We start from the raw sequence: 27,911 nt of genomic DNA, 5'->3' as shown, positions 1-27,911 counted from the left end.
TGCTCAAAGTGGATATCTAATGCCATTTATAGCTTTGTGGGCCTATACAATAGGCCCAACCCTAGTAAGTAGCCCATGCTAGCAGGGCGAAAACGACATCGTTCGCATTTGGCGGTGAATTGATTTACTCATTCTGCTGCAATTGTCTCTTTTTAGTCTGCTCATTCACTGGCCCGAAAGTTGGTCGCGAATCAGGTCAAATTTCTTCCCTTTTCTTTGTTTCCGAATCTCGAAAGTCACAAAAAATCTGATGAATTTCAGTTAAAAATAAGAATGAAGATTTTTAGAGTTGGATTTGCGAACAATTGTAAACCCTCTACTTTAAATTAAATTGAAGAAGCAGCTTGTAAGCATCTTTTTGGTCGAAAATTTACCTAAGGCCTGTGTTATTTTGTGCTTATTTTTCTTCGAAGAACTAGTTTTGCATACAACTTGACTGACCACGTGCATGCCCATTGTGCATAGAGTATTTCTCGTTTTTTTTGGCGGAAGTATATCCTAAGAAATGCTTGGCTTTATACTACTTTACCCCTTACCTGAGCCTTTCTTTGCCTCTGATAATAGCTGCTTACTTCATGATCTTTCTATTTGCTATTTTATTTTTTTTGAGTTTTTTGACAGTGAAATTCTGCATACCACTTTATTTAGTGATTTCGATCAGACTTATTTAGTTTGTCTAGCTTTTTATTCCATAATAGGTTTTTTTTTTATTTACTTGAAGCTTCCCCTTTTCGTCATTAACAAGATTACTTGTAAAAACTCGGTAGCTTCGCTTGGGGATTGTTTAATATGTAATTGGAAAATTAAACTTCAAAAATCACAGGGCTTTCCATTTTGGTCTAGCATAAGAATTATAAAAAATTGTCGCCTATTATCTGCTCTCAGGCTCCTGTTCTCCACATTCTCTTAGAGTAGTTTGGCTCGAATTTGAAGATGTTGTGGGTTGACAAGTACCGCCCCAAAACCCTAGACAAAGTTATTGTCCACCAGGATGTTGCTCAAAATCTTCAAAAGCTGGTAAAACTTCTTTTACATATAGTATACACCTTTGTGAATTCTCGAATTATTCACTGTTTGTGACCCTTTTCTTTATGATTACTATAGGTGTCAGAGGGAGATTGTCCTCATCTTCTCTTTTATGGCCCTTCCGGGTCAGGAAAGAAAACTCTGATTATGGCACTTCTTAGGCAGATTTTTGGTCCAAGTGCCGATAAGGTAATTGTGTCTCTTTTCAAGTGATTTCTTTTTATGTGTTTTCTTCGCCAAAAATTTGAACCTGCTTAATTGATCTCTAAAGTAATATGGTTTCCATTGCTTGGACAACTGATGCAGGTTAAGGTTGAGAACAAGATTTGGAAAGTTGATGTAAGCTTTTCCTTGAATTTATTTTTTCAGGGTGCAAGTATGTTAACGTGAATTCTGTATATTGCTGTATTATTCTTAGTTCTGTACATATATCTAAATATTTAGATCAGTAGGTTCCTATTTTTTAAAGGGGCAAGGGGCTGTTCAAGGTGAACAATATAAGGAAAAACATTAAGAAGAAATCTTGGTACTATAAGTGTTTAGAGATATATTTCAATGCCTTTTTTTATTTAAAAGTAAGACATGGAAAAAACAACTGAAGATGCCAACAATTGACAAAGGTACTTAATAATTACAACTCAATCTGGTGCCTTAACGATTTCTCAGGAAGTTCGTCTCATGCATTACAAACATTACCGAAATCAGAGCATAACCATAATACAAACTGAAGTAGAAAAATGAAGCCCATCGTCCTCCCAATCCAACTTGGGAAATAACTTGCAAACTTCCAACTCTGGTTGAAATCTGGTCTTCGAGATGTTTGCTCTTGAGGGAAATAAAGTTGGAAGATCTATTCCATCCAATAAATTGTGCTTCATATTGCATAAACGTGGAATATTTAGATGACATAATGAATAGCCCATTGAGTTAGCATTCTGTTCTATTTCTTTATGTTTTTTAGTGGCTGCTTCTTTTTTCAATCCTGATTAGAAATGATTTTCTTGAGCCGGGGGTCTATCGAAAACAGCCTCTTTACCTCCACAAGGTAGGATTAAGGTATGCGTATACACTACCCTCCCCAGACCCCACTTGTGGGAGTACACTGTGTATGTTGATTTTTAGTGGCCATACAGATACTTTAGTCTAGCTAAGCTCATAAAAAAAGATACTTTAGTTGGCTAAAAGAGGCAAGAGGAAAATGGGATTTAAGAATGACCTTAATCTTTTTTTATAAGATAAGTAAATATTGCAAGTACCAAGATGGTAGTGCAAAATACAAAACTACATTCGTACAGAGGTCACCATATAGCCATTAAGCACACTCATCTCAATGAATCTAAAAAGTATAAAATATCTCCTTACAACAATGCAACAGATTTTCTAAACAATTATACTTTACAACTGCTATCTGTTTCTTCTTTTTATCAAAACACCTCCTATTCCTTTCCAACCATACAGTCCGTAAGATGCATAAAGGAGCTGTTCTCCAAATTTTCTTTCTGTTTCCTCCAATCTTCTGTGCCTTCCAGCTTCACAAACTCTTGCACATCTCTAGGTATCACCCGGTGCACTCCAAATAAACATAACACAACAGTCCAGTTTGCCAGGCAAAAACACAGTTAATCAGTATGTGATTTCTTGATACTACTTCTTTCTCACATAGATAGCACCTGCACACATTATAAATTCTCTCCTCTTGAGCAGATCTTGAGTTAGACAAGCATTTCTAGTAGCAACCCAGCCAAAACATGCCACTTTTGATGGTGCTTTAGTCTTCCATATCATCTTCCAAGACCATGTCTCCTTCCAATTATTCAAATATTCTTGAAACATATTATAGCAGCTACTTTCTGTAAAAATTCCTTCATTGTTCGTCAGCCACACCAGTGAGTCATTCTTTGAACTGTCCAGTTTGAAGGGTTCTAAAAAAGCTAATAGCTGACTGATTTCATCTATTCCCCTTAATCTTCATTCCTGCTATTAATGAGCACCAGCTCTGTTCTCATCTATCTTTCTCTTCTTGCATTTCTAGAGCTTAATATTTTCTGCCCTCGTGTTTGACTTGTAGTTGTCATTCCTACATTGTTCAGAAAGTGGATGGCACAGAACAGAAAATAGGTTATCTTTAATGAGCAACAGCTTTAGTTTTTGCATTCTTTGTGTTTTTTGCATTTTGTTTTTTGGTGAAGTTGAAGAGGAAGGAATAGGGAATTTTTGAAGCGTTGAGAGCTTTGAGTGAAGAGTGAAAAGTTCTATTTTGATCCTCTTATACTTTTGGTGCACAGCGGCCATACCTACTTATAGATAGTTGGTTAGAGTTGTGGGAGATTTAATGTGCAGTGCAGCTGAACTTCTTTTGTGAAGTTATCATGATCTTGATGTTCTTTTAATAAATTCTTTTGGTTTGTAAAAGAAAAGAAAAAGGGTCAGTAGCTTGGCTAGAAAATCCTATTCCTTTGCTGTAGTTTTTTGTGGCAACAATTCATGATTGATATTGTGTCAGCCAGTGTTTTTGAGAGCGAGAAGCGCAAAAAAGCGACAGGGGCTCGCCTCGCTTCAAAAACGAAGCGCAAAGCGAAGCGCACGCTTCATTGAAGTGAAGCGCAATTCTTAAAAAATATAATGTAAACCTTGCAAAGACACAATATAAATAATCAAAGAGTTCAATTTATATATAAGAAAAAAACATAATCAAATAAACTGAAAATAATATATATATATATATATATAGACAAGCAAAATCACATAAAAATTAACTTTATAAACTGAAATACACATAAAAATTAATAAATAAAGGCTAAAATACTAATCAAATAAACTGAAAATATAATATATATATATATATAATAATTAACTTTATAAATTGAAATACACATACAAATTAATAAATAAAGGCTAAAATACTAAATAAAAAGAATAAAAGGAAAAATAAATCGTGCCTGCCCTAGCTGTGAGCAGACGCCTGGACGGGAACAAGAAGAAGAAAGAAGAAAGAAAAAAAGGAGAAGGAGAAGAAGAAGAAAGAAGATAAAAAGAAGAAAAATTACCCGGAGTATTGGAGGAGGTTTCTGGCGACTTGAACCCTAGCAGTACTCAACAACAATTGATTTTGGGAAGAAGAGAGAAATGGTCTTTACTTTGGTCTTAGGGATATGTTTTGTATAATAAAAAAACAGACCCAAACTTTTTCTTTTAAAAAAACTGACCTCTCTGAACAGAAGCGAGCGATTCTGCGCTTCTCGCTTCAAGGTCGCTTCGCGCTTTTTCGACTGAAGCGAGCGCTTCGTGTGGTCGAGTCGCCTCAGGCATGGAAAAGCGAGCAGCCATCGCTTTGCGTCGCTTCTCGCTTAAAGCGATCGCTTCGTCGCTTTTTAAAACACTGGTGTCAGCTTGAATGATGCACATGTAATAGTAGAAATTCTTTTTTAATGTGTATTTGCTTTAAATATAAAATGCATGACTTATCATCAGACATTGATGCTAGAGGGAAAGGATGTATTCACACAATTTGTATGGATGAAAAAAGTCAAGTATAATTGGTTTTATATTGTTTTAACAAAACTTAGGGTGCAATCACTAGAGATCCACTTTTGGTAAAAGTGACAACAACCAGTGACTTCCATGGTTAGGGATCAATTGCAACTGATATCCTTCTTTCTTTCTATATTCTTTAATTCTTTTAGAATTTTTAGTTTTACTGTACCCATGTGCATGTGTATTTTTTCTCTTTGTTTTAGTAACATATTATGTGGATTTCAAGTTTAAAGTATAAAAGGGTTAGGCAACATGTGAATGCACAAGTGCCATAAATTTTAACTTCAGGAGAAGTATTGCTAGTTAAATTGAAATAAACAGAAGTGTCAAAATCATGATAATCCTTTTGATTCCTCATAATGCTTTTTCCATGTAAAGAGGCAGAAAATTTAGAGTACCACAAAATGAAACGAAATGTGTTATCGGTTACGAAAGCTACTTTGATTCAGTTGATGTCTGGAACTGATTAATTCAAGTATTTATTCATAAAAATTCTAATTAAAAAAGTACTTATTCATAAACTTACTTTGATACATTCTTTACATATTAACAATATTTAATTATTTATTGCATTTGAGAAAACATATTGGACTGTGATGACCTTAAATGGAGTTACATGGATAGTGAGGGACTGAGGATACATATAGCCGACCCCAACTTGCTTGGGATTGAGGGTGTTGTTGCATTTGAGAAAACAGATCCCTCTTTTTGTGCAAGTATGCCTCTAATCTATTTGTCAACACTGAGAAATTTGATATTCAAGAGTAGATGGAGATGTTATCTGTGAGGTGAGAGACATTTGGCTAGAGAGGAAAAAATTAGTTAGAAAAGGAAACGACGAGGAGCACTACTTCTTGCATTGGCTGGGATTCATCCATACTCGTTTTCCGGGAATTGAAAACAAGCATGGTGATTCGCTTGAGATCTTAGTAATGTTAATTTGATTTATGCTTTTCTTCTCAGGCTGGTACGAGGACAATTGATGTGGAGCTTACAACATTGTCAAGCACCCACCACGTGGAATTGAGTCCAAGTGATGCTGGATTTCAGGATAGATACGTTGTTCAAGAGATAATCAAAGAAATGGCCAAGAATAGACCAATTGACACTAAAGGAAAGAAGGGGTTTAAAGGTGATTCAACAACTTTATCTTTTGATTTTAATCCATGGAGAAGTTGTAGAAGTTCTGACTCACCTTTTATGTTTTATTTTCATCTGTGTTCATGTGGTTTTATTTTGCAAACTCCTAATACTTTTCATTTGTATTCACATAATATTGGCATGTGATGAGCCTAAATGGAGTAACACGGTCAGCTAGGATTCATACAGCCTACCCAACTTGTTTGGGATTGAGGCGTGTTGTTTTTTGTTCACGTGGTTTTATATGGAGTAGGGTCCTAAGACCTTACCATGTCAAGGATGCAATGAAAAAGGCTGACAGCACTAATACCAGCTTCATTTTTAGACTAAATAGAGGCCAACCCAGGAAAGGAAAGAGTAATGGGAAAAGGTTTAAGATATGTAATGATTTTCTTATTCGCCCAAGTAAGGAATTAATTGATAGAAGAGTGTCTTGAAAGTAAAGCCAATTCTTCTGAGGCCCAAATTTCTTATTGTGAAGATAAACTAAATGGATATAATCTCTTTACTGAACTTGGGCTTTTTTGGAGAGCACTCAAAACCTTCTACTTTGGACCTCTTGAAGGGATGATGATAAAGCTACACCTTGGACTTTGGTTGTACTTGGTTATATAGTGTCTTCAACTTCAGTTAGTTTTAAGAGGACAAGAGAGGGTTGCTCAAGTGGTAAGCACCATTCACCTCCAGCCCAAAAGTTGCGAGTTTGAGTCACCAAGGGAGCAAATTGGGGAGTTCTTGGGGAGGGATTAAAAAAAATTATTTCCTTAAAAATAAGTCAGTTAGTTTTAAGAGTATGTTGAAAGATGCCATACTCTACCTCTGTCTATGATTTAAACTTTACCTTTGTTTCTTATGCAAGTGGCACTTAGATGTTGAGGTGTAGTTTTGCTAAATAATTGTCTGTTTGCCTTCGTCTGAGCAGATTGCCTCTCTCTTGAAGTGCTGTTCCCTTGGAGCCCATTTATATTGTCAGACTCGGTGGTTTTTAGTCACTTGATGAACTAAAATCTCAATTTTTTGATTGGAAGAAAGAACCAAAATAGTTCATTAATAATAGCTATACGTTTATTTTGGTCCTTAATATGCAACTGTCGACATAAATAGCCTTCGAGTTTTTCTAGGTTTTGTCATGTTATATCGAATTACGTAAATCGATAGTTCAAGCTACACTCAAACGTAGGTCATTTCCCATTTTTATAGGAAATTCTACACCAGAACAATGGCATCTTCAATTATAGCCCCTCTGGGATATAAAATATATCTCCTCTCACCATCTCCATAGTGTATGAGATAAATGTATGCATTTCGATTAGGGTCGTATTTTATGGTTACAATTCTACCATATATGTCTTTTTCATTCCATCGAAAATTAATTTTACGGTATAGACGCTTATGACCTCCCCCTCTATGCTTCGTGGTAATGATTCCTCTGGCGTTATGACCTTTACCACAACATTTTGGATTGGATTTCTCTTCTCTGAGCTTGCCCCCTATCTCCGTCTTCCTCGCCTTGCATGCTCGTATCTTCTGTGGGAGCTATAAAAGTTTTCTTAGTTTCAAGTATGGCTTTGTTCATGTTTTCTTGTACTATGCTAGTTTCTAATAAATTATGCTTGGTTATACATAGCAGCTTCAGAAGCATGTTATTTTGTTTATGCAATAATGAAGGGACCATTTTGGTCATAGCTGTTTTACTCTCTCCACTCTCCACCATTTAGGCCAATATTTCGTTTCTCTGCCTCTTTTTAAAAAAAATGTTTAAAATTTCTTCTGAAGAATTTCCCTCCTGAATTCGGACATTTAAAGTTGACTATTATCAAATTATTGAGAGGAGATGCACACAAAGAGCATCTGCTGCGATCTGCAGTGCAATCATCTACAAAATGGCGAAACATTAAAATATCTTATTACTATTATGTTAAATATTATGGCTAAGTACCCTGACAAAATTTCAGTTAACTTACAAAAAAACATATATATATATTGATGCATAATGTGGGCCAAAATAGTTCTCATATATTGCAAATTTGAACTGTAACTGAAATACATGTCATGTTTTTTTTATAAGGGAAATACATGTCATCTGTTATACCTTGCTTGTCAGAAGGGAAAAAAAAGATTCATGTGAGATAGCATGACAAAGGTGAAACAGGGCAAGAAGACTGATAATCTAAGGTGATTTCCTCTAGAAATTAGTTTAGGTAAGAAATAATAGTTGGGGAGTTAAAAAAAAAAGATACTGAAATATTTTATCAACTTTGAAATATTATTTTCCAGAGTTTCAACTGTTTCCCAGCAGCATTATGTAGATATGCCGTATTACTTGTAATTTGTGGATTACTTATATAAGCTACCTAGCTGATAATATTTCATTTTGGTAAATGTTAGTATTAGTGCTAAATGAAGTTGACAAGCTCTCAAGAGAAGCACAACATTCTCTTCGAAGAACAATGGAGAAGTACAGTGCGTCGTGCCGCCTAATTCTATGCTCCAACAGTTCTTCAAAGGTTACTGAAGCAGTCCGCTCACGATGCCTTAATGTGAGAATAAATGCGCCAATGGAGGAAGAGGTCAGTGAAATTCAGTTGTCCCACAGTTGATATGACAACTATGTCTTCTTCTCTTTTCCCTTTTTTTTTCTGCATTGTATACTACAAAGTCAGGAGTGGAAGTGTGTTCTGTATAACAATTGCCTGCATCTTCTAGGCTCAGGCTTGCTTTAGACTAGTGTGTTCCTGGTCTTGCCTCCAGGACCCATTTAATGGTGGAGGGTTTTTCAGTAATGACATACATTGACTCACCAAAATGGGTGCTAAGAGAGGTAACCTGCTGCACTTGTTTAGACGAGGTGGACTGTAAATGCCGTATTTAATGGTCAACGTAGTATACATTGACTCACCAAATGGAGTGCTAAGTGTAGTAGCCTGCTGCACTTGTTTAGACGAGGTGGACTATAAATGCCCGTAGTCAGTTGTGTTGGTTAATTGTGTGACACTGAAAGTGCACTTTTTGAGAAAAGGGTGTTTGTTCATCGTTGAAATAGTTTGAGCAGTCTTTACTCTTATATACCAATTTGTGCCTTAGATAATAGATGTAGGCTCATTAAGGAGAACATTTACCTAGTCAACACATTATACAGTAGTAGGATATAAGTGTAGCATACTTGTAAAACTTATCGTCACATGAGTTTGTTTAATTTTTTCTACCATTTGAATTCTTTCGTTATATTTGGATAAAGTTTAAGAACAATTGATCATTTTCTTGATCCTATTTCAGTTTTTGTTTAATCATGGATAGGCATGATTCAATGATATTCCACTAACATGTTGTATCCAGGAAAAGACGTGTCTAAGATTAATATTTGACTTTAGAAATCACCTCAACTGAAGGGCTATACAACATATTGTTTTGAGGACCCTGTAACTCTAGTTGACCTAATGCGTAATTTACGTTGGTGTAGGTCCATCAGGAAGTTCTCTGAGTCTTATAAATCATTAAAACTTTCTAATAGCCTGTTTGGCCAAGCTTCTCCAAAAAATATTTTTTTTTTCAACGTTAAAGTGTTTGGCCAAACTTTTGGAAGAAAAAAAAGTGCTTTTGAGGAGAAGCAGAAGCAGGAAAAAAGTAGCTTCTCTCCAAAAGGACTTTTTTGAAAAGCACTTTTGAGAAAAATACACTTAAAAACAGTTTTTAAAAGCTTGGTCAAACACTAATTGTTGCTCAGAAGTGCTTTTCAAATTAATTAGCCAAACACAAACTGCTACTCACCAAAAGTACTTTTGAGAAAAAAACACTTCTCAAAATAAGCTTATTTTTGCAGCTTGGCCAAACAGGCTATAAATCCGAGTATATATACAGCCTGGTTAGTCATGTAGCAAATGTTGACATGTTCTTTGATTATTTGGTGCATTCCTGAAATTTTCTAACAATATCTCTTGTTTGGCAGATTGTTAATGTTTTGGATTTTATTGCCAAAAAGGAAGGACTTCAGCTTCCACAAGGATTTGCTGCTCGTATTGTGGAAAAGTCAAATAGGAATCTGAGGAGGGCAGTCTTGACTTTTGAGACTTGTCGTGTTCAACAGTTGAGCTCGTAACACCTTGGCTGGACTGCTTTGTCTTAGCTTCTTGCTAGCTTGAGCTGCTAAATCCAAGCTTTTCACATATTATTTGAACTATTTGCACCAGAGTTTCCTTATGCATGTGCTGACCCCTTGTACTATTTGCCTAAGGTATCCCTTCACAAACAACCAAGCTATACCTCCAATGGACTGGGAGCAATATCTTTCAGAAATTGCATCAGACATAATGAAAGAGCAGAGCCCTAAAAGGTACGGCCGCGTCCATCTAAATAGGGTATTTAATGTCCAGCAAGTGATTCAGAAGCTTATGCTTTATGATGACAAAGATGCCTTTTTTTCTTTTCCAGCTCTGAAGTATTATGTCAATGTGTTCTGGATAACTGTGTTTTGATTGTCTAACTTTAGAACTAGAGGCTGACACTAGAGATACAAGGCAACTGAAGGTTCAACTTTGAGAAAAGGGAAACTGTATAGTGGAGGAGTCTAGGCTTTTGAGTGCAAAGAGAAGAGTATGTTATTGCTAAGAAAATAGACCTTAGGCCTAACTCAAACTCAAAAGATAGCTCATGATGAAGGATTGCTTAAGACCTTATAAGGAGACAACAATTAATTCTCTCAACCAATGTGGGACACTTAACACCCCCGGCACGCCAGGGCTGAACTTCTAGAGCGTGGACAACATAACTTGTCTCCTTTTTGTACTAATGACAGCACCTCAAAACTATAATACATTTGCCTCTTTATCTAAACTGCAATGTCATTTGTTTCAGGTTGTTTGAGGTTAGGGGAAAGTTATATGAACTACTAACAAATTGTATTCCACCTGAAATTATTTTGAAGGTAAGGTCTTTCTCCAGGTGCTTCACCTTCCTCTCTTATAAGGTGTTAGAAATCCTTTGTGTTTTTTATTGATTCTGCCTTTGACTGCAGAGGCTGCTTTTCGAACTATTGAAGAAATTGGATTCAGAGTTGAAGCATGAGGTGTCCCACTGGGCTGCTTATTATGTAAGTTGTTGAGCTACATAATGTAGCACGTTGGATATTTAAGGGAATCAAAGGAACTTATGGATGTCTTGACTACCCCAACCATTGCCTTACGGGTTTGGATTGGATGACCAAATTCATTCACGTGGTACTAGAATCAACCTTTTATTCTCACACTTGTAAGTCGGATTCAGGTCCACGTGTGAACTTAGAATTGGTTAAACATGCTGGAAGGTAAGGGTGTTTGCGGTTTGATTTGAGTTGGTTTTTCCCTAAAAGAAGACCAACATCACTACTATGATATGCAGAAGAAAATTACTTAATATCCAGGTAGGCACAAATATTGAAGCAATAGGTAACTAGAAAGGATTAATTGTTTCTTTAAGCAGTAGTAACTACCGAGTCAACTGTGTTTCCTTGTGTTGTGTTTGTGGGTGGGTGGGGGGGGGGCAGCTAACAGATGCTTTTTATCCAATGTCATATGATTCATTAGGTTATAGTGCTCTTCTGCTTTATAGATTCTTCTGGAAATTTTTGCTGTGCATGGATGAATTATGCAGATTTATAAAAAGAAAATTAAAACATTTCTTAATTTAGAAAATTTCTCACTGTCTTTCAGGAGCATAGGATGCGCCTGGGTCAGAAGGCTATATTTCATCTTGAAGGTATTGTATAACCTTTCAATCAGAAGTACTTTGAGCATAATGTGAAAATGGGTTAGACGGGCTGTGTTGAAGTGGAAACTTGTTACCTCTAGAAAAACAGAAAATCTAAAGCACTTTCCATTAGAGCAGTGTAAACTTTTTTTTGAGAACGGTAAAATATTATATAATTGTAGCAAAAAGGCTGTACTAAGGCCACATATCAAAAAGAGCAAAAACCAAGGCTATCTGCTATCTCCTACTACAGTGATCCTATGATATCTATCATTGAATCTACATCCTGTACAAAATCTTCCTTACACCAGAAGTGAAACAAAAAAAGACATTTCATCTTGATCTTCTGTAAGGAGTTGCTGTTTCCTTCGAAACATCTACTGTTTCTTTCCATCCAAGTGGTCCACCATATTCAGAGCAGCGTAAACTTGTCACCTCTAGATAAGGAAAACTTTCCTTCCCTTTCTGTTTTGCTTGCCAAATAGGAAAAAGGGACATTATGAGAGGCTTTTGCTTCCATCCTATTCTCTTCTATTGAACCACCGCAATATGCGAGCATTTCTCTCTAGTTTTCATCTTGAATTGAACTAGATTGAAAGTTTAACATTGCTGAAGCTTTTCCAAGTATTATGATGTAGATAGTCTATTAGAATTCCTCAGTCTATTAAATCTCTCTAGTTTTCATCTCGAATCAAAGTATCAAACTATATAGGATATGAGGTCCTTACATATATATGGATGAATGTCAGGTGTTTTAGGTGTATCTCATAGGTCACAGCTGAATGTTAGGCACTAGAAATCAATTTTAAGAAAGAAGGTTGATATGGTGTTGAAAAATTAATTTGATATGCCTAGATATAGCTGCCTGGGGCTTTCTATTTGTAAGAAAGCAGCATGATGTTTGAGTTAAGCGCATGTCACGGGTTCGAACCTTGCCATAGACAAAGCCTTGGTATTAAGTGGAGAAGGGTAGATGGAGTGTGCCCATTATCCACCGAGTATCAAACTGTGCGCCACAGACCTTGAGGGATTTATCAGTTACAAAAAACATATTAGATGAATAAATAAATAATATGGCTAGATATAGCTTAACATCGGACCTCTGAAATAGAATATACATTGACTTGAGAAAAGGATACATGAATGACTCGTAGAAATGAAATAAACCTAAGTTAAATTGAGAGAATAAGCACTTCTATGAGATGCAAAATTACTTTCAGGTTTCTTTATGAGATGCAAGCTTCCTGATAAGCTCATGTCAAGGACAAGTAATCACTACTCAGAATGTAACATAAATTACCTGAGTTGCCTTTCATTTTTAGTGTACGTGGATTTCCTGTGTACCAATCTGTTCTTTTGTTGTAGAAAAGACATCAAAAAGTTGAGTACTTGATTGGCTCACCCATTATTATTGTTAGAAGTAACATTTCAACATTCTGACGTTTCGACCAATTACCACCTTTCTGCCTGAGTGCTTTATCTCTTCTCCTCAAATATTATATTCTCAAGATTCTGTTTATGGCTTGCTCAGAAATGCCTTATTAATACTGTTTACCCTAAAAACGGATAACAATTAAATTTATAAGTGGTTTTAAGGATACGCGGATTAATTCAATACAAATGATGAATCGCGTTAGATTAAATTAAATATATAAAAGACGTAATAAATTGTCAAACCAATTAAGGGAAGTGATCCCGGACTCAGTAGCAGCTTTAATGGAATGCCTGCCTTCGATCCCGGGCTCACGTTAATGATGAACTGATGAACAAAAGTAAGAACTTTGAATAACAGAGAAAATAAGAGTATATTGCGTTGATATGCGTGTTACAATGTTGCTAATGAATAATTAGATCCCCTTTATATAGTAGGGGAGTTTTATCCCAAGTACAATTCCATAAAAGGTAAAAATCTACCGTTTTACTAATCACCGATTTTCTGCCGTTATGTGTCGAGATTCACGCCGTGACATCGGGCTGGTCATGGATATCACGGCCCTTTGTTAGTCGTGCTCGATTATCTGGTAATGCTCTTCGAGGTTTTTTGGGATTCGAATCGAACCTGGGGGTCGTGGCCCCGATGCTTTCGAGGACAGGCGTTTTGCCTGGTCCCCGACTCGAGGGCTCTTTGTCTCAATTCCGGTTCCTTGCAGTCACGTTTCTTGCTTCGTTTACTTCATTGAAAACCGAGGCGTCCCGCGGGCTCGGTTTCACCCGTATACAGATAGTCCCCTCGTTTCTCGGAGAGTTTACGGAAACGACGAGAAACGACATGTGCACTTCGATTCCTTCTTCAATACGCCGTGACAGAAACGACAAAGAATCTAAAACGTCCCGTCAGTTGTGTCATTATGACTTCAAACGCGTGTCAACAATCGGCAGGTCATCCCTCTATGTGAAACGACGCGAAGCCTCTATAAATACCCCTCTCCTTCGTTCATTTTTTTATCTTTTGACCAAGCTTCTACTTTCGAGTCTTTAGGATTTCACTGCCTTTCTTCATACTCTTAACATTTTTATCTCTGTTCTTCAAGATTTCTCAGTAAATTGCAAGCTTTTACTTATTTTCTACCCAAACCAGCGCACTTGACCTTTCATCTTCCAACCTTTCTTCATATTTTTCAAGCTTTTTCCAGATAATAATGGCTAAAACTTCCAAAACTGTTCCCCAAAAGGTTGCTTCCTCTTCTTCACAATCGATCGCTGAAGTCGAGGAGACCATTCCCGATGTGGTCGTCCTTAAGAGATCCGCTCTGGGCGCGGCTACCGATGAACCAGCTTCCGAGCCTCCCTTGAAAATGTTCGTCCCCGGGGGGTGCTCGGTCGCCGATGACTCTAAGGTCGAAAAGCCCTCGTCGGTGCAGGGCCGATGTGAGGCGGTATATAGGTATATTTGCTCCATCACCGAAGACGTCCTTCTTGTTGTTCGAAAGGACTGCGGCTGGGCGGATAAGGACGTAGTTGTCCCCAGGCCCGAGGACGCCATTACTAGCCATGTGGAGAGTTATCTGAGTGTTTACACTTATCCCTTCACATTGGGCCCGGTGGACTCGGTTATTCTGGACTTTTGCAAGAGGTATGAAGTATGCCTCGGTCAGATCCACCCGTTGCTGTGGAGGATCGTAATCTTTCTTCGATACTTTGTGAACAAGATCGAATCTTGTCAGTTCACCATCGATCATCTTCTCCGCCTATACAGTCCCCGAATCTTCCGAGGGGGACTGATAAAGCTCACACACCGGGCTAGCAAAGCCCCATTCTCGAGCATCGATGAGGACTGGGATCGGGGCTGGCAGAGACGCTTTGTCCGGGTGAAGACCGCAGACTTGATCCATTCCGAGCTTATGCCATTCCGCGAGAAGTGGAATGTATCACGTAACAACAACTTTCCTTTAAATGTTGATTTTACGTTCATCTCTTTTTTCCTCACCAGTATTTGCGGTGGTGCAGTTGTTGCTCGAGTACCAAATGCCATTCCTCGTTTCAAGGAGTGGATCGAGGGCATTTGTTCGAAGATGCCTTGTTCCGAGCGCAGATGGCGCAATCTCTCGAAGGGCCGCTGGGAGGCCCGTTCTCACGGTAAGATTTCTCTCTCGAATAAGTAACATTAGGCTCCCCTTTTAGCATCATATTCTCATTTCTTCTCTTTTCTTTTCGTAGGCTTGCCTAAGACCATTGAGCTTAGGCCTTCGGTATGGGACGAAGACCTGTCCGTTGATCCCTTTGCTTTGGGGCAGCTCGGGGTTGCAACAGGAGATAGGGGTAGGCATAATATCGACCGAACCGGAAAAACCGACCGAACCGATAATTTCGGTTTTTTTCGGTTTTTCGGTCGGTTTGTGGTTTATATTTTTAAAAAGTTCGGTGATCGATTCGGTTTTCGGTTTTGGTGCCCCAATTTTCGGTTAAATCGAAAAACCGAAATTTTAGTGTATAGGTTTTGGTGGGCTCTTCTTCACCTATAATCTCTAGCCCAATTTGCTTACCCACACTCTAAAGGCTGAAGTCCAAAAACCCATTTTTCAAAACCAAGCCCTTTTGTTAATATATATATATATATATATATATATATATATATATATTTGTTAATATCTATATACATATAGTTTAGACTACGATTTCAGTTTACCAAATCCCTTTTCTATTTTCTCATTCAAGATTAGTTCCAGTTTAGAGGGTTCCTATTTAAGTGAAAAGCAAAAGATAACAGCTATAAAGACTAAGTTGTGCCTTTTGTTTTCTACTGTTGTATTCCTTGCTATTCATATTTTATGATACGTATTTAGTTTCCAATTTTTATTTTGGCGAAATGAAAATAATTTATATTTGAAATAATATCCATAGTTATAAATGTACTGAAGTTGCTCCAAGGAGCTTCATAGGAAAGTTGAACGTATGGCCTCATTCTTTTTTAATCTTTGTGAGTTTGTGGTGTATTAGTATTTAACTAGTTAACTGGAGAAAATGTCCAATTAACTTTTAAAAAAAGCTAATTGTAAAAAACTAAATTTAAAGGCCTTTTTTTGGTAGAAAAAGCTCAAACAAAAATCCCTCAAATCGACCTAACCAAATTGAATATTGACCGAATCGAACTAAGGAAAACCGATAAAATCGAACTAATATTGGTTCGGTTATTGGTGCACCAAATGAAAAATCGAAAACCGATTAAATCGAACCGAACCGACTGACGCCCACCCCTAACAAAAGAGAACAAGAAAAGGAAGGCTCTGGGTTCCCCGAGCTCAAAGAAGAAGAAGCCAAGGAGAAGGTTGGCCCGTAAGCCAAAGGAGAGTTCTAGCTCTCGAGCACCCGACTCAGTCTCGCTTTATCGGCTAAAGGATGAGCCCGAGGAAGATGATATTTTTGTGGCCCGTGAGACGACCTCCCTCGAAGAGTGGGCGACAGCCGAGGGGGAAACAGTGGAGGCTGATCCCCCTCAGGTTCGGAAGGCCGATGTAGAGATGAGGGCTGAGACCTCTCGAGATACCGGCTTCGCTCCGCCCGGTGTCAGAGATTTTGGGGTCGCCTTCATTGATCGAGTCCATGTTTGACGAAGCCCGAGCAGCGAAGGAGCGATCCAACGAAGGGGCCCATGGAGCTGACGATCCTGTTCGTTCTTTTTTCGAAGGTGTGGACTCGATCGCTCTGGAAGACTTCTTCGGGTTGGGCAACTTGTAGGTTTCGAGGAGAAACCCGTCTTCAGAGGTTGGCGGGCTGAACTCAAGCCCAAAATTAATCAACTACTTCCTGCCCCGAGCATGGATCCCGACCGGAAGAGATCAATAATCATCACCTTCCCGGAGGATGCCCGGGTTCTTTCTGCCCCCGTTGGAGTAGCGAGCTACCTCCAGTGCCTGATAACTGAAGAAGACCATGGCCATGGCCGATGTTTGGAAGGGAAAAATGGACCGACTGGCTTCGGAGAAGGAGACCGCCCGGGAGCAGCTGGCATCGGTAGAGGTCCAACTCTGAGTCGCAAAAGAGAAGGTCGATGCACGGGTTCGGCAAATCGAGGACCTCCAAGCTCAACTGGGCTCGGCCATTGCTGAACGGGATGCCCTTGGCAAGGCGCTCGAAATAATAAGGTCCGAGTCAGAAATAACTAGGGCTGATGCTGAAGAGATGGCGGCTTAGTACAGGGCTGATGTTGAGGCAGCCGAGGCCCGCCTGAAAGTTACTGTTGAGTACGTGAAGCGGTTGTCTCGAAGGGAGACCCTTGAAGAGATCCATGCCCGAGGTTTCGACCTGTCGGATTAGATCGAAGAGGTGAAAAGGCTCGGGGTAGAGGCCAAGAAGCTGGCTGAACCCGAGGGTGAAGAAGGCTTTGAGGGCTCCGGCGAACCCGAAGATGGAGAAGACCTCGATGGCTCTGGTGACGAGGTGGGTTTCGGTGGAGATCCGGCATAGGTGCCTTAGGAATTTTTATCTTTGTTTTTGCATTTTGTACATTTATTTTGTTGAGACCATTTTTATTGGCCTTTGTAAAGATATTTTGGAACGTGTATATAAGGTTTTTTCCCTTTTGGCAATTTTCTAGTCTATTACCTTTAGCATCTTTTTACGATTGCAATGATTTCAAATGCCTTAGCACGGAGTAAAACGTAGTAATAAGTTGTTTGGAGGTTCGGACAAGACTTGTCGTCGATGTAAGTTTTGTTTGAAACTTGTGGGGGCTCGGTATGACCGGAAGCTTTCCCCAAAGTGCTTGGTTAAATGTTCTTAGACTATAATTTTGCCGTGGGTAACCTTTGAACCGGTTTGGAATTTTGAAGGCCTTATGTTTTAATTACGGGCTTTGGACGTCTCCGAGCCGTTTTTAGGGGTGGTCGTAGCCTTTTAAGTTTAGGCAATGCCTAATTGGCTTTGTACCTCCGGGTTTCGATAGCCCGAGCCATCCGAGTTTGTCTTGGACAACAGTCCCCGAGTGGGGGTTGCCGTAGCCTCTTAAGTTCAGGCACTACCTAATAGGCTTTGTACCTCCGGGCTTCGATAGCCCGAGCCGTCCGAGTTTGTCTTGGACGACAGTCCCCGAGTGGGCTCGGATAGAGGCGGCCCTTGGGCTCGATATAAGGAACAAAATGTAATGGTTTTAGGGGACAAAATATGTATCTGCAAGGTAGAAATATTTTTTTCATTCTTGTGCGTAATATACAAGATTGTAAGTGTGTACAAGCTTCGTGTTATGGCTTAGGTGGTCTATGCAGGCACGGTTCATTTGACCGTTTGGCCCTTACCATAAATCCTATCCACCGAGCCTAGACTGTTAAAGCACAAAGTTTCCTTCATTGCTAAAAATCATTACCCGAGGGTGATGGCCCCCAGTATTCGAGGTCGATCGACGAGAGTGCTCGGGTACTGTCGAGGTGACCATTGATTCCGATTCAAAACCGGTCTTTGATTCTAAATTAGCACGATCCATTGTTGCCTCGTTAAAAACCTTGCCGGAAAACCCATTTGGGACAAAATCGGTTCAAGGAAAAAAGAGTGCAACGCGTGCTTTCAGGCCTAACAACTACATCATCCTTTGGCTGTTGCATGCGAGTGTTAGTCCAATTTGCAATATATATCAAGAAAGAATGAAGGGGGTCGTACCTTAGTAGTAGTATCGTTTTATGTGGGTCACGTTCCAGTTATTCGGTAGCCGCTCACCGTTCCCTGCTTCGAGTTTGTACGAACCTTTACCGATAATCTCGATAATTCGATATGGACCTTCCCAATTCTGTCCCAGCTTCCCGACGTTCGGGTTCCGGGTGTTCAGTGTCACCTTTCTTAACACCAAGTCCTCGATATTGAAGTGCCGGAGATGGGCTCTTCGGTTGTAATACCTTTCGATCCGCTGTTTTTAGGTGGCTAACCGGACGAGGGCGGCCTCGCGCCTCTCATCCAATAGTTCTAGGCTCGTGCTCATGACCTCATCGTTCGACTCTTCGGTCGCATATCAGAACCTGAAACTCGGTTCTCCTACCTCGATCGGTATTAGTGCTTCGGCACCGTAGACCGACGAAAACGGGGTGGCCCCGGTACTAGACTTTGAGGTCGTACGGTGTGCCCACAGGACTTCGGGCAAAATTTTCTTCCATTTTTCTCTGGCATCGGTCAATCTTTTCTTAAGGTTCTGGAGTATGGTCTTGTTTGTAGACTTCCCCTACCCGTTCACACTAGGGTGATAGGGTGTTGACAAGATTCTTTTGATCTTATGGTCCTCGAAAAATTTGCTTACCTTACTGCCGATGAACTGCTTCCCGTTGTCACATACGTTCTCGGCCGGCATCCCGAACCGATATATTATGTGGTCCCAAATAAAATTAATAACTTCTTTTTCTCTTTCTCAAATGCCCGAGCCTCAATCCATTGAGAAAAATAGTCAGTCATAAATAATATAAATTGAGCCTTACCGGGTGCCCGGAGCAAGGGATCGACGATGTCCATTCCCCATTTCATGAATGGCCAAGGTGACAAGACCGAATATAGTAGCTCCCCAGGCTGATGGATCATCGGTGCGTGCCTCTGACAGCCGTCGCATTTCCGCACAAACTCCGTATCTTTCTCCATGTCGATCCAATAATAGCCAGCTCTGATTATCTTACGAACCAACGATTCGGCCCCCGAATGGTTCCCGCAGGTGCCTTTGTGAACTTCCCTCAAAACATATTCGGTGTCTCCCAGTCACAGACATATGGCGAGTGGGCCATTGAACGTTCTTCTGAACAGGGTGTTATCTTCGGACAGGCTGAACCCGGCCGCCTTCATGCGCAGAGTTCTCGAGTCTTTCGGATCCGAGGGCAGCTTCCCCGTTTTTAGGTAATCTATATACTTGTTTTTCCAATCCCAGGTTAAGCTTGTCAAGTTTATCTCGGCGTTTTTCATGAATTGTACGACAGTTCCCGAATTGAATTCATCGTCATCAACCGACGACCCCAAGTTAGCTAGAGCGTCGGCTTCGCTGAGTGCTTTCGCCGTTGGTGTTCTTTCCGATCTCTACGCATTTCCCCGTGTTATTATTATTCAGATAAGAATCCTCATAATCATAAATTGGACAATTACTAGTGGTAAAGTTTTTGATCGGAATACGAATCAAACCGAAGGATCCTTTAACTATTTAAGGGATAATAATCCCTTCCCGAACCAAACATGAATCTTTCGATTCATTTGGCTCTCACGCTCAATTACCATGTTGCAGGGTCCACTCCTTGAATCAATGTAGTGTTACTTGTAGTTTATCCAAGTATCTTCGCATTCGTTCCTCTTTCACTTCGAACGTCCCATTGACTTGATTCGCCACAATAAGGGAATCACATTTAGCTTCGATCACCTCGGCCCCCAGGCTTTTAGCTAGTTCGAGACCTGCAATCATGGCCACATACTTGGCCTCATTGTTAGTCAATTTCACAGTTCTAATAGATATCCTAACTATGTTACCCGTGGGCGGCTTCAATACGATGCCGAGTCCTGACCCCTTTGCATTCGATGCACCATCCGTAAAGAGGGTCCAGATCCTCGAGGAGGTCTTCGAGGTTAACAATAATTCCTTTTCGACTTCAGGTATTATGGCCGGCGTAAAGTCAGCCACGGAGTCTGCCAAAATTTGAGATTTGATGGAGGTTCGGGGTCGATATTCAATATCAGACCCACTAATTTCCACGGCCCATTTGGCCAATCGTCCCGAGAGCTCGGACTTGTGCATTATTTTCCTTTATGGGTAAGCAGTCACAACACATATGGGATGACATTGAAAGTATGGCCTCAACTTCCTGGAGGCGCTTAGCAAAGCGAGTGCTAATTTCTCCAGGTGAGGATACCTCGTTTCGGCCTCGCCTAGAGTCCTGCTAACATAATATATAGGAAATTGCGTACCTTTTTCTTCCCGAACTAGGAGTCCACTTACTGCTACCTCAGATACCGCTAAGTAAGGTATACATGTTCGTCTGCCTTCCGAGTATGAAGCAAAGGTAGACTCGAAAGGTACCGTTTGAGTTCTTCCAAAGCTTGTTGGCAATCCGGGGTCCACGAGAAGCTATTTTTCTTCTTCAATAACGAGAAGAACTGATGGCTCTTATGGGAGGACCTCGAAATGAACCGACCCAGGGCGGCTATGCGTCCGGTTAACCTTTGAACGACCTTGACGTTATCCACCACGGTGATGTCTTCTATGGCCTTGATCTTGTCGGGATTGATCTCGATTCCCCGGTTGGACACCATGAATCCGAGGAACTTCCCGTACCCGACTCTGAATGCGCATTTCCTCGGGTTCAGCTTCATATTGTATTTCTTCAGTATGTTGAAGGTTTCCTGCAAATGTTCCAAATGGTCCTCTGCTCGCAGGGACTTAACTAACATGTCGTCAATGTAAATCTCCATTAATTTTCCTATTTGCTCTTCGAATATCCGATTTACTAGGCGTTGGTAAGTGGCACCAGCATTTTTTAGTCCGAATGGCATTACATTATAACAATAGGTGCAATATTTAGTTATGAAGGAAGTCTTTTCTTGGTCGCCCGGATCAATCCGGATCTGGTTGTACCCGGAATAGGCGTCGATAATGCTGAGTGCCTCGTGGCCGGCCGTCGTATCAATCATGCGATTGATGTTAGGCAAGGGAAAAGATTCCTTAGGGCATGCCTTGTTCAAGTCTTTGTAGTCTTTACACATTCTTAACTTATTTCCCTTTTTAGGCACTACCACTACGTTTGCTAACCAGTCCAGGTACTTAACTTCCTGAATGAAACCTATTTTAAGGAGTTTGGATACCTCGTCTTTGATGAATGTGTGTTTGACTTCGGACTGAGGCCTTCACTTCTGTATAACCGGGTGAAACTTCCGATCTAAGCTCAGCTTGTGAGTAGTTATTTCTGGCGGGATCCCTGTCATGTCAAGATGGGACCAAGCGAAACAATCTATGTTAGCTATAAGGAATTTAATGAGCTTTTTCCTGAGCTCGGGAGTTAGCCCCGTGCCCAGGTATACCTTCTGATCGGCCAGGTGCTCGATCAATATGACTTGCTCCAGCTCCTCAACTGTTGACTTGGTGGCATCGGAATCGTCAGGGGCTATAAAAGACCTGGGGACTCTGTAATCGCCATCCTCGCCTGTCCCCTGCTTTTCTGGTTCGGTCAGGGCCGATGTCGGTGATTGCTATTTGGTTTCTTCCTTGGTGACGGAACTCGAGTTCTTCGATGTCGAGAGTGCGGATATCGGGATCACCCCATCGACCGCGAACATCTCTTTTGCAGCTGATTGCTCTCCGTAAACTGTTTTGATCCCTCTCGGTGTGGGGAATTTCAATGTATGATGTAGTGTCGAGGGTACTGGCCTCATGTTGTGAATCCATGGCCTCCCGAATAGGGCATTGTATCTCATATCTCCTTCGATCACGTAGAACTTTGTTTCTAGAACGGTTCCGGCAGTGTTTACCGGCAGGGTTATCTCCCCTTTAATGGTCTCACATGCCATGTTAAACCCGTTTAAAACTCGAACTGCAGGCACAATTTGGTCTTGTAGACCCAGCTGTTCCACGACCCTCGATCCGATGATATTGGCCGAGCTACCTGGATCAATTAACACATGCTTAACTCGAGATTTATTTATGAGTACAGATATTACAGTGCATCATTGTGTGGTTGCACGATGCCTTCAGCGTCTTCATCGCTGAAAGATACGGTTTCCTCCGGTACATAATCTCGAGTCTGTTTTTCCCTTTGTAATCGACACTTTAGTGCGCTTTAACATCGGCCCCTGGGGGACGTCAACCCCACCAATGATCATGTTGATGATATGCTGAGGTTCCTCTTGCTCGATCTGCTTGTTGGAGTCCCTGCTCGATCACTCAACAATTTTCAGAGGTGTCCGTTATTGAATAACTTGGCTACTTCTCTCAGTTGTTGGCAGTCTTCGGTTTTGAGTGCCATGATATTTACACATTAGGTTGGGGTCCCTTTGGGCAGGATCGGATTGCAATAGTCGAGGCCACTTAGTATCTTTGATGCGTCCGATGGCCGATACGATGCCGATAACATCGACGTTGAAGTTGTACTCCGATAACCTTGGTGCTTCCTTAGACCCGATAGGTCTGTCAAAATCGTTTTTGCTCATGAGTCCCCGGTTATTATGACCTCGGTCGCTTCTTCATTCGCTTCTCACAGTGTTGCGTCCGGACCCATTACCCCTTCGATCTCCATTCTATGGTTGATACCGATCTCTGTTCGATCTTGGTTCATGATCGATGGCCCTTTTGGATCTGTCACTAGTCCGGGCGGGATAGACGGACCCGGAAGGGGCCCCGAGCTGAGGTTCGACCCTGATTTTCGATTGGTACATGTTATGGACTTCGGCCCAAGTTACCGCCGGGTATTCTATCATATTTTGCTTCAACTGCTCTGAAGCCAATGAGCTTTGGGGATTGAGTCCTTGGGTGAAGGCCTGAACGGCCCAATCGTCTGCAGTCGGAGGCAGTTCCATTTGAAACCTCGATACGAATTCCCTAAGCATCTCGTTATCTCTTTGCTTTACCTTGAAAAGGTCTGACTTCCTGGTCTCGACCTTGATGGCCCCGGCGTGTGCTTTTACAAAGGCTTCTGCAAGCATAGCAAACGAGTTAATAGAATTAGGGGGTAAGTTGTGATACCATATCATAGCTCCTTTTGACAAGGTCTCCCCGAACTTTTTCAGCAAAACGGATCGATTTCATCATCTTCCAAGTCGTTCCCCTTGATGGCGCATAGTAGGAGGTCACATGTTCGTTTGGATCAGTTGTCCCATTATACTTCGGAATTTCGGGCATACGGAACTTCTTTGGGATCGGCTTCGGAGCTGTGCTCGAAGGGAAAGGCTTTTGGACAAATTTCTTGGAATACAGGCCCTTCATTATCGGTGGTGCTCCTTGGATTTGATCGACCCTAGAGTTATAGGTCTGTACTTTTTTGTCGTTGGCTTCGATTTTCTTTTCTCCCGACTCCACCCGTTTTGTCAGTTCCTCAAGCATCTTTGTTATCTCAGGGTTGGTCCCGGGTTCTGCTTCACCCGGCCTTTCTGTGGCCGGTTCATGTCTGCGAGCGTTTTTTCGGGATGATTCGGGCTCAACCCTGCTGGGAGCGCGACTTTGGTTCTGCAACTTGGCTATCGCTGCTTGTTGAGCCTGTTTCGAAGATCACGCGCAAATTGATCCCATCACCTTCGCCGTCGTGTGTACTCCGGGCTATCGACCGAGCTCCCCCGCGAATGTTGTTTTCGGGGTCGGTAGGCAAGTTTGCTTCGATAGCCACGTATGAGTTAGCATCGACCGGATCAGCGACTAGGACTCCGTTGGGGTCAACAAGGGGCACCTCGTTGCTGGGTACCACGTTGTTCTCGCCATGGTGGTTAGACTCAGCATCCATGTTCAAATGGGCAGATTGAGAGTTCGACATTTTTAATTTTGACCTGAAATTAAAAACTCAAAGAACAAGTGTAAAATAGAGTGTTATGGAAATTTTTATCAAATTGCCACTATTATCCTTAGCCCCACGGTGGGCACCAAATTGTTTACCCTAAAAACGGATAACAATTAAATTTATAAGTGGTTTTAAGGATATGCGGATTAATTCAATACAAATGAGGAATCGCGTTAGATTAAATTTAACATATAAAGGACGTAATAAATTGTCAAACCAATTAAGGGAAGTGATCCCGGACTCAGTAGCAGCTTTAATGGAATGCCTGCCTTCGATCCCGGGCTCACGTTAATGATGAACTGATGAACAAAAGTAAGAACTTTGAATAACAGAGAAAATAAGAGTATATTGTGTTGATATGCGTGTTACAATGTTGCTAATGAATAATCAGACCCCCCCCTTTATATAGTAGGAAGTTTTACCCTAAGTACAATTTCATAAAAGGTAAAAATCTTCCGTTTTACTAATCACCGATTTTCTGCCGATACGTGTCGATATTCACGCTGTGACATCCGGCTGGTCACGGATATCACGGCCCTTTGTTAGTCGTGCTCGATTATCTGGTAATGCTCTCCGAGATTTTTTGGGATTCGAATCGAACCTGGGGTCGTGGCTCCGATGCTTCCGAGGGTAGGCGTTTTGCCCGGACCCCGACTCGAGAGCTCCTTGTCTCGATTCCGGTTCCTTGCAGTCACGTCTCTTGCTCTGTTTACTTCATTGAAAATTGAGGCGTCCCGCGGTCTCGGTTTCACCCGTATACAAATACAAGAAGACATGGATACCTGGGATTTAGCAACAAAAGATACTAGAAGCTTGGAAGATTGTAGTAGGAAGGAATTTATTAGCTTCCCGCTTGATTGACTCTACAACATTGTCCATATAGTTGAATACATAGAGCCTGTTTGAATGGGCTTAAACCAGCTTTTAAGCAGTTTTTAACTTGTGGAAGTGTTTGGCAACAAAAAAAAAAGGCTTAAAAAAAGTTAAAATCTCCAATAAGTTGGAAAACCCAACTTTTTCGAAATTGGCTTAAAAGCCATATTGCTTTGACCAAAGATATTACATTCTTATCCCTTATAATTTTTCTTAATCCCGAAATTACCCCTCAGTAGAAAACCCTGCAACATACTATCTTTTCTTTTCTCCATTCTTGTTGCAGCAGCCTCTGTTTTCTTCTGCGTCTTCTTCCATAACTTTTCTCTCTTTTCCTTTCATTTTTTTCTTTACACTTTCGTTCATTATTTTCCCCTCTTTTCCCTTTCCTTTCTTTCTTCTCCAGTGCTGCTCCCTTCCCTGTCACATTCCTTATGTCAGTTCTAATCTTCGTTCTTCATCTTGCCTTTGCTACTGTCATTCTCCAATATTTGTCAATTTCTTGAAGTTCTTAACGTGAAGCAAACAGTAGTTTTTTAAATAATGTTTGATACATTCAATATTTTGTAAATATTGTTCTTTTAGTTTCTTTTTTTGGTTCCATAACATTTAATTTTTTTGGTCGTTGAATCTTTCTTCTTTTTTTAATTGGTGTAACTATATTCTAAAATCAAATCATTCAATGAATTTACGTGTTACCCCTGAATTTGAACCTATGAACGGAAAATATAATATTATAGTCATCATCTTCTTTATAATGTTAACAACTTTAAGGATATTTCAGTCATTTTAACAAGAAAAGTTGCTTACTAGCACTTGTTTACCAAACACTTCACCAGCTTGTTTTCAGTTTCAGCACTTTTATCCAAACACGTAATTTCTTATTTATAAAACAAGTTCCAGCACTTATAAAATGCTTTTAAGCACTTAACTTAAAAGTCACTTTTTTTAAGCCAATCCAAACGGGCTCATATTTTGATCAACTGCGTGTCTAATATACTTAAATTCCTGTCCAGCATCATAGCGAGCATATCGACAAAGGGTTAGGATATAGACATAATTCATTATTGGGCAAAGATCACTTTTAGCCCGCGGCCGAAACTATTTACATCCGGAAGCCGCAAAAGTGAATAAAATTTGTATATTATTTGTATATAATATACAGAAATGTATATATATACAAAAAATTATACAAAAATATACATTTTTTTGGCTATTATTTTGAGAGCATCATTTTCTTCCCATTATTTATAAGTGACTGAGTGCATGATAGTGTGTGAAGAGTGTTGATGGACAACTTGAATAGAATGATTGAAGCTAAGGAATAATACTTCAATTGTTATGGGGTTGCCTGTTTCGTAGGAAATAAGTTTTTGAACAGTTAAAAACATTAGCTATTTTTGTTCTCCTAATTAGTCCTCCTACTTTTAGTCTGACATTGGTAACTTGGAGCTGAGAAACTTAAGGGATTTAACGCAAATTGACTACTGATGAGGGAAGGGGCTCAATATGAATTGAAAATATATTTACTTTACACCGTTAAACAACCCAATTAAGAGCCATGAAAATCAATTAGATTCTATCATCTTCCCACCCATGGTGACGGGATGATATCCCCCAGGTGATACTGCAACAATTACTATCGATAAACGATGGTAGTGCTTTCATTACAATCGGGAAGATAATCAATGGAAGCAAGAGGATTGCTCAACTCTGTTCATCAGCATTTATCTTCAGGTCTATGACTGTATACTCTGCTGTTTGGCGGAGGCAAACATACTTAATTCGATAAGTGTCATTGATGTTTATAGTTATGCTACATTGCATACATACTAGTGGTTAAACACGAATTTTTTTGTGGGAGTTAAATAGCTTTTACAATGTTATTGTTGTGGGTTAAATATGTATAGATGTTATTTCAGCTGTAGTTTGACATCTGAAATATAGATCAAGATATATTACGAGCTCATTTTGGTACCTTCCATTTTTGATTTGTTTTGCAGCATTTGTGGCCAAATTCATGAGCATCTACAAGAGTTTCCTCATTTCAACATTTGGCTAGAATAGGAGGTCTGAAGTACTATGGAACTATTCGGCAGGAGGAAGAACTCATTTTGTTCCATTGTACCAATCTCCTATGTGTTTTAATTTTCTTGGGGCGTGTAGTCGTGATTAGGTATTATTGTACCTGAATCATATGCCAATTTGATCAAGTATCTTATTTCTCTTTTCCTTGATATTTTATCAGAAGGAGGCTTCACAGCTTCTACCTTTGAAGTTGAAAGTCTTAGGCAAAAGGGGGTCCATCATGTCTTGGGTCGGATACAACAGAAAATGGAAGTGCTAATGCATATATAGTGAAGGTTAGCCTGAAGCTTGATCGGCCTTGGTCTTCCCATTTTTTTTGGAAAAGAATAGAGGATTGAAGCTGTGTTCTTTATTTAGGTTTCTTTCACTCGTAATTAATGACCTCACTCATGCTTTCTCAAACGCGAGCCACACTGGGGAGTCCGAGTCAGTTTGGGAGTTAGCAAAAAGTGTCCGTTTGTGCTGAAAATTCTTTAATCACGGTTATCTTTTTTTGTATACCGTAGTATTCAGGGTAATTTGTGTGTACGCTATACTATTTCCCATGCTACGTTCCTTTTAATATGAATATCGAGTATCTTATCCTATTATCCACCGGAATTTGAA

The 27,911-nt window shown here is 40.2% G+C and overlaps 2 protein-coding genes across 4 annotated transcripts; both read left to right on the top strand.

The window, feature by feature from the left end:
* The first annotated feature begins 57 nt into the window (after window positions 1-57).
* Window positions 58-27,895, top strand: LOC107797733 (replication factor C subunit 3). 3 transcript variants are annotated; one of them, XR_012706514.1, is made up of 14 exons: window positions 58-195; window positions 886-1,017; window positions 1,105-1,215; window positions 1,333-1,365; window positions 5,524-5,692; window positions 8,089-8,270; window positions 9,647-9,783; window positions 9,932-10,030; window positions 10,552-10,621; window positions 10,712-10,786; window positions 11,385-11,430; window positions 27,221-27,341; window positions 27,466-27,580; window positions 27,663-27,895. XR_012706514.1 is itself a non-coding variant. In XM_016620656.2 (12 exons), exons 2-12 carry the CDS (start codon window positions 934-936, stop codon window positions 27,277-27,279), a joined length of 1,065 nt encoding a protein of 354 aa, XP_016476142.1. In that variant the 5' UTR covers window positions 58-195; window positions 886-933; the 3' UTR covers window positions 27,280-27,895. The 3 variants fall into 3 exon arrangements, 2 of the variants coding, with proteins under 2 accessions (XP_016476142.1, XP_016476143.1); XM_016620656.2 differs by having other exon boundaries at window positions 27,221-27,895; XM_016620657.2 differs by having other exon boundaries at window positions 183-346; window positions 27,221-27,895.
* Window positions 13,925-15,443, top strand: LOC142177979 (uncharacterized). Its single transcript, XM_075247231.1, has 2 exons — window positions 13,925-14,997; window positions 15,079-15,443. The coding sequence occupies exons 1-2, from the start codon at window positions 14,061-14,063 to the stop codon at window positions 15,381-15,383; spliced, it is 1,242 nt and encodes a 413-aa protein (XP_075103332.1). The 5' UTR covers window positions 13,925-14,060; the 3' UTR covers window positions 15,384-15,443.
* Window positions 27,896-27,911: the final 16 nt, after the last annotated feature.

Source organism: Nicotiana tabacum, chromosome 24 (assembly GCF_000715075.1).
Source record: "Nicotiana tabacum cultivar K326 chromosome 24, ASM71507v2, whole genome shotgun sequence".
Taxonomy (NCBI): Eukaryota; Viridiplantae; Streptophyta; class Magnoliopsida; order Solanales; family Solanaceae; genus Nicotiana; species Nicotiana tabacum.
The sequence above is the reverse complement of the archived record's forward strand: the minus strand, read 5'-3'. Positions and strand labels throughout refer to the sequence as shown.

What these genes read in the sequence shown, in the direction of transcription:
- LOC142177979 (XM_075247231.1), top strand. Translation starts at nt 14,061, where the DNA reads ATGGCTAAAACTTCCAAAACTGTTCCCCAAAAGGTTGCTTCCTCTTCT. An exon ending in CTGGGAGGCCCGTTCTCACG is followed by an intron (nt 14,998 to 15,078) that starts GTAAGATTTCTC and finishes TTCTTTTCGTAG; the next exon opens with GCTTGCCTAAGACCATTGAG.
- LOC107797733 (XM_016620656.2), top strand. Translation starts at nt 934, where the DNA reads ATGTTGTGGGTTGACAAGTACCGCCCCAAAACCCTAGACAAAGTTATT. An exon ending in AAAGAGCAGAGCCCTAAAAG is followed by an intron (nt 10,031 to 10,551) that starts GTACGGCCGCGT and finishes CATTTGTTTCAG; the next exon opens with GTTGTTTGAGGTTAGGGGAA. An exon ending in CACCTGAAATTATTTTGAAG is followed by an intron (nt 10,622 to 10,711) that starts GTAAGGTCTTTC and finishes CTTTGACTGCAG; the next exon opens with AGGCTGCTTTTCGAACTATT.